General features: G+C 39.0%; 1 protein-coding gene across 4 annotated transcripts in view; it reads right to left on the bottom strand.

The window, feature by feature from the left end:
* SLC7A2 (solute carrier family 7 (cationic amino acid transporter, y+ system), member 2) overlaps nucleotides 1-6,000 on the bottom strand; it is a 65,201-nt gene continuing 59,201 nt past the window's right edge. For 2 of the 4 annotated variants that reach the window (XM_012663000.1, XM_012663003.1), the window contains exons 11-13: nucleotides 5,510-5,676; nucleotides 4,630-4,738; nucleotides 1-3,730 (exon numbers count right to left, since the gene is read on the bottom strand). In XM_012663000.1, the coding sequence (XP_012518454.1) occupies nucleotides 3,534-3,730; nucleotides 4,630-4,738; nucleotides 5,510-5,676 (473 nt within the window). In that variant the 3' untranslated portion in view covers nucleotides 1-3,533. The remainder of the gene's footprint in view (nucleotides 3,731-4,629; nucleotides 4,739-5,509; nucleotides 5,677-6,000) is intronic. The other 2 variants (XM_012663002.1, XM_012663001.1) reach the window with 1 other exon arrangement.

Genomic DNA, 6,000 nt, shown 5'->3' with positions numbered 1-6,000 from the left:
ATTTAAATTAAAAAAAATCCTTTATTCATAAAAAGTAAAAGAAGACAGGCTGTTATCTTTTGAAGAAGATAATCCTGAAAATGATATTTTCTATCAACTATGGTTGGTTATAGTAAAGTTCTGTATTTCAACGTTAGTTTTTCTTTTATATCTATCTAGCTACATATATCTCAAATGATGTTTTAGTCTTAGTTTTCTTGATCTCTGGGGAAAATGTGATTAAAATAATCTGTATTTTCGTACATTTCAAAGGTTTCAACGTAAGTTTTTCTTATAAATAGTTTTTGAATTTGAGTTTGCATGGCAACCTTCTTAAATGTAGGGTTAGCATTGCCTTTATGTGGTAATTCACAAATCATTCTCTTTTTCTGAGTATAAAATTAAGGTGCTAGTATGAGAAGTTCTCACTAAAAAGGTTGAAAATGTATTTCCGAGGGTAAAAAAAGAAAAGCAATTTAAGCTGCTTTTACTCAATCACAATTATTATAATAAAAGAATGTGCATATGTATTTTTTAATTTCCGAAGATGACGTTATATATATAAGTTTGATGGATCACTAGTCAAACTACACAAAACGTTTTGATAATTCTAAGAAAGTAAAAACAACATTTTGTTCAAAAGGTTATGAATTCAAATATAGGAACACAGAAGGGCCAAAGAGCTAGTAGTACTGGCTTTGACTAAGAAACACAGAGCAGGATAGATATGTCAGAAAAAGTGTCACAGAAACAAGTAAACAGTAATATCCAAATGTCCGCTACCCCCACTCCATTTCAGATTATAAAGCACCTGTTATAATGCACTAGGGTTTAGTGATTTCATATTAGAAACATTATAAATATTTCTTAAGGAATCTATCTATGGAAAATATACATATAAAATTGCTGTATGTTTTAAAATAGTTTAAAACCTAAAAGTTTTGTATAAGCATATCTATTAACATAAAACATTAATTTTTCTCCACAATAGTTGGGATGTTTTACCCACATAAAGACATCATATCCAAAGCCCGTCATAAACGCAACTTACTTATACAATGACATTTAAAATGCACACACACACATACATACACACGCACATACACTCACACATACATATGTAACTGTGTTTACATACAAACACACTCATCCATTTGTGTCTTCACAGGAAAAAAAAAAAAAAGCAGTCACCGCCAAAGCATCTTTTCGTGATATTTGTGTTTGCAAAGTACTTCGAGGTGGAAAGATAACTTTTAACTAAATTCTGTTTCTAATTGAACACAGTAGGTAGAATAGCTTTAGCTGCCTATCGCATTCTAAACAAATTTCTTGGTTTTGTTAAAGTAAAAGATTTAAATATTCATATATGAAATTGCTCACGTTCCCTGTGTGAAGGGCCTATTCTAGATCGATTATAGAATACAAAGGGTTTTCAGTATCCCGCTGCGACAACACGGATGTATGATTGTGCCTGCAGTCCTTACAAAAATATTTCACCCCTTGCTGATCCAACTCCTTCTCTCTAGTAAAACATGCAGCTTGAAAGAGAATTCTGGGCTTCAGATTTTACCATGTGCACCCTGGAAACTGTGGAATGTCGGTAATGAGTTCTGTGTCAGGGATGCTACAACACTAGCAGCCAGAAACCCAGGTTTTCTACCTGCTTCTGTGACATTTAGTCACAATAAACTCTTGGCTATTCAAAACAATTGCAGCTTGCTTTGTAATGGCATCCACAAAATAACTGACCTCTTGGAAGAACTATGAGGAAAAAAATGCTCTCCTTGCCTTTGGATGATGCAGGTCAACTGGCATGCTTGCTACTGTTCACCATGGTATCCTGGGAATGTAACCCACATATCCGTATCTAGCCTCTGGCCTCACTTAATGAACTATTTAATTATTTGCACAAAAAATAATTGATGAGGAATAAAACGCACTGCAGATAAATAGTCCACTATTAGAGAACCCAAAAAAGTAAGATAGAGCAATTAGAAAATCTTACATAAAAAAATTTATTTACTCACATACAAAGGTTACTGTGTTCATATAGCTTTAATTCAATTTGGTTTATTTTTTAGCTTGAAGTGTTAAATAATGTTTTTAACCAAAATATTTGCTTCCCCAACCACTGCTGGGTTATTGTAGAATACGGGAACTTGCATTCATAGGCTTAGTGTTGTCATTTAAAAGTAAAAGGAATAAAAAGTGCTCAACAATTTATGGGGGGCAGGGAGGAGGAAAAAACACGCCTAAATGTTTCCAAAAGAAACGTCAGAGGCAAATTAGATCTGAGCCCCTTAAATTGGGCCAAATGTCCTGTAATATCGAATAGGCACTTTAATATCAGAATAGGGGAATTTTCTTAATCTTCCTTCATCTTTTTCTCTTCTGTGTGTAGTAAAGATAGAATTTGCTGTGGTAGCTGCTCAAATCCAGGACAAGATAAAATAAAAATAGCAACAAAGGAGTGAACTTTGCCTGATGAGGTTAAAAAAATCTGAACTGTGATTTAGTTATTAAGGAACGGAAAACGTATGAATCATTCCGCCAACCGTGTGATCTGGGAGAGTCTGTTGGCTTATTTTAAGTGACTTTTTAGAAAAGGATGCTTAGTGTCTACTTATGCAAGCACGTGTCCTACTCTGAGATCTTCACACATACCCTCATCGTGGCCACTCACACGAGCGTTCTGGCCATGGAGGTCACCTTTACTGTTTAGTCTAAAGGGTCCCAAGTAGATCACAGCACCTCTCTCAAGTTCCTGAGTGGGCTGAGGGGGTACGTCATTCACAGTAGGTGAAGGCCTCCTATATAAGGACCACTGATCTCAAAGACAAGAGTTCAAAGGGATGCCAGCTGGTGACATGGAATTCTACTCCTACCCGTGTACTACGACACAAGCTAACACTCCTATTGGCTAAAGTTTTAGCAGACTATCCTACCTCACAGGAAAAAAAACCTGTATCACACCCACTACTGGCATTTACAACTTCCAGAAAAGGCTCCTTCCTGATCCCCTCCTCTCACCACTGACCAGTGACAGACGCCATGACACCAATGATAGGTAGCTGCATTTTTAGCATGCTCTAAATTGACGTTAATGAAGCCTAATAAAGAAGAGTGACCATTATTTCCTCAACTACCAGGGGCACCAACAAAACTTTTCTATTCAGTGATTCGCCTCTATTTCGGTATGTGCAGTACACGCCACTGATGAATGACAACACTGAAAAAATGTAACATGGTAATAGTAAAATACCAACTCACTTTGAACATTCATGTTCCCAAACGTATCCACACATACATACACATACACACACACTCCCGCACTCCCACTATTTGGGGGATATTCATCACGGAGGAAAGAGCTCAGGTTTCCCGGGCACACAATTCACCATCTGGGGAGATGCTGTCCAGGTGAGTAAGTACTACTTAGGGTGAACCACTGTGCAGCACCCATGACGACCTAGCATGATGACGGCATCCTGTCATGGTTTACTCAATGTAGGGTATGTATGTTAAGATCGTGACCAGCTCTGCTCCGGCCAGCGTTAGCATTCGCTCGTCTTTTCATGGAATATGAAGGGTAAACTGAGATGCCTTTGGTGATGGTCATTTGCTGGAATGGCAGATTTCTCTTCTGTTGCTGCATTAATGTCGTCTGAATAAGCATCTTCACCATCATCTTCAGCTCTCAGATTACCCTCCAGGCTGTGTCTAATACCATAAGCAAAGTATATCAGGAAACCTTTCAGGGAAGGGGAAAAAAAAAAAAAAATCAATGTTTCAGGTGTGTCAGGACATGACTGTTTTAATGTGCAAATTTTAATACACAACTTAACGGCGTTTTTAGTCTTCTCTGCCTGTGCTATTTTAGAAAAATAAAATGCAAACACAGGCTAACCCACAGAAGGTCTCCTTGATAAATGTTTTCCTGGTAGGATGTGCCTCTTCATTTTTAAGATCGTAACTTTATAGAATGTTTTTCTCCTAACAAGTTTTTTAGATAATGTTTATACAGAAAAAAAAATTTATATTTATGTTCTCAAAACTCCATACTATAATAAACAAAATGACAAATGGGACAAAGTCTCAAATCACATCCTGAATACAAGTAGTGGAGTATCAGAGTCATGGCCAGATATTTTAGAAAGCATGCCCTGGATTGACAAAGGGGACATGGACATGCATCACATGTCACTGTCACCAGGAGAGGCTAAAGAACTGTGTACAAAGCAACCGTTGATTAACAGCCTTGCTGACTTTGTGCAGAGTAGGAGGCAACGTTTTAGCTATCCTCTTAAGATAATTAGTTATATGTAGGCATTTTGCCGTGTTTTAGCTTTATTTTAGAAAATTGGTTGAGAGTTTTGGGTTGATATGAAATGTCTTTTTCTGGGCTTCATTTTTCTCACTTGCAAGTTGGAGAAAAATAGGACCTACACGGTTCTACAGGATTACTGGGAGATTTGAATTAAAAAAGCTCCTGGAAAGGTGGCACTCAGATGTTCTAAGAATTGGGAAAGGAAGAAACTAAGAAAAGCCTTTATTTCCAGGACTGGGGAGAGGATGCATTTCTCTTATCACAGCACGTGAACAGGAGAGAGAGGGCCAAAGTTTGGAAAGCTAAAACGTTAATAGACCTACCAAGTGCCATCCAAATGCTGAATCTGATCCAAGTGTCTGCACTCAACTGGACCATCAAGTATATGTTCACCAGGATGCTGAATGCTGGCAAAAATGGTAAGAATGGAACCTAAGGCGGAAAACAATCCTTTAGGATGTGTTCACATTTTGAAAACATATTCCCCACATTATTTCAACATGATGGCAATTATCTGACATACATACTTCCACACTATGTCAGTAACTGTATATTCCTACAAAAAGGACAACCTGAATAAAAACCGTGCTTCTAGAGATCGCCGAAAGGAGAATCTCATTTTATTTATTGAAGCTTAGGGCAATAGGAGATTTATTCAACCTGCTAACACCTGCATCGTTGTCAAGATAATATTGGTTTTAGGGTTCAGTTTTGTTCGGGGTTTACTGGTTCAGTTCGGACATCAACATGGCATGCCTCGGGAACTCTGGGCACACGTGTATCCCAGGGGGTACTTTCAGGAAAGCCAAAACCTGCTCTGAGTTCAAACAGGACAGGATAACTTCAACTTGCAGAGGAAGGGCTCTTGGTGCGAATAAATCCTTATGAAAGGGCACTGGATTTCTAAAAATAAAATATTCTACTTATTTTTCTGTTATTAATAGATTATTTAACAAGAAATTTGTTTACTATTGTATATAACACTATTGCGACAGGAGCATATTAAAGTTTTTGCCAAAGGCAGGAAGACACCCAGTGTAGGGAGGACACAGTGACCACAAGGAACATGTCAAAGGATTCTGACACTCTCATTCACTGGTTAATTTCGGTAGATTTTGGTTTTTTTTTGGAAACGACTCACAAAACTAACCTACAGAGAAGGTGTACGTAACATTGCAGATCGCTAATCCTCACCACACGTACCATAAAGGCCACTTCCTGCTGATTCTGGGGCTGCCTCCAGATGGTGAGGATGACGGCAACGCAGAGCAGCAGGACGAGCGCCAGAAGCGCGAGGCTCCAGGCTTCCAGCCGGGCGATGGCCGGAACCCCGTAAGTGGTCAGGACGCTCAGGCCCAGGATGAGAAACGCTGCCAAGGTGACAAGTACACAAAGCAAGGTCAGCACACGCACTTCACTCGGATCGCTCCGTTCAAACCTCACGCTCTTTACGTATCTACTTCGCCAAACGCGAAGATTCTTCATTACGACCTTTCTTCTTTTTCATCGTAGAAAGAAATCCCACAGTGAATTGGCGGATTTCACTGATCTGAGAGACTCTGCCCGTTTACTCATCACTCTCCCCTCCTTAGAAGTCAGCCTCGCTCGTGGTGCTACCGTCCTGCTCTGCCTGCCTGTGTGCCACCTGTGTCCTCACTTGTCACCCTCAGACTGTATCACACAATTGATGGGAT

The sequence above is a fragment of the Propithecus coquereli genome, unplaced genomic scaffold (genome assembly GCF_000956105.1).
Source record: "Propithecus coquereli isolate 6110/MARCELLA unplaced genomic scaffold, Pcoq_1.0 Scaffold79, whole genome shotgun sequence".
In the NCBI taxonomy this organism is placed as follows: Eukaryota; Metazoa; Chordata; class Mammalia; order Primates; family Indriidae; genus Propithecus; species Propithecus coquereli.
The sequence above is the reverse complement of the archived record's forward strand: the minus strand, read 5'-3'. Positions and strand labels throughout refer to the sequence as shown.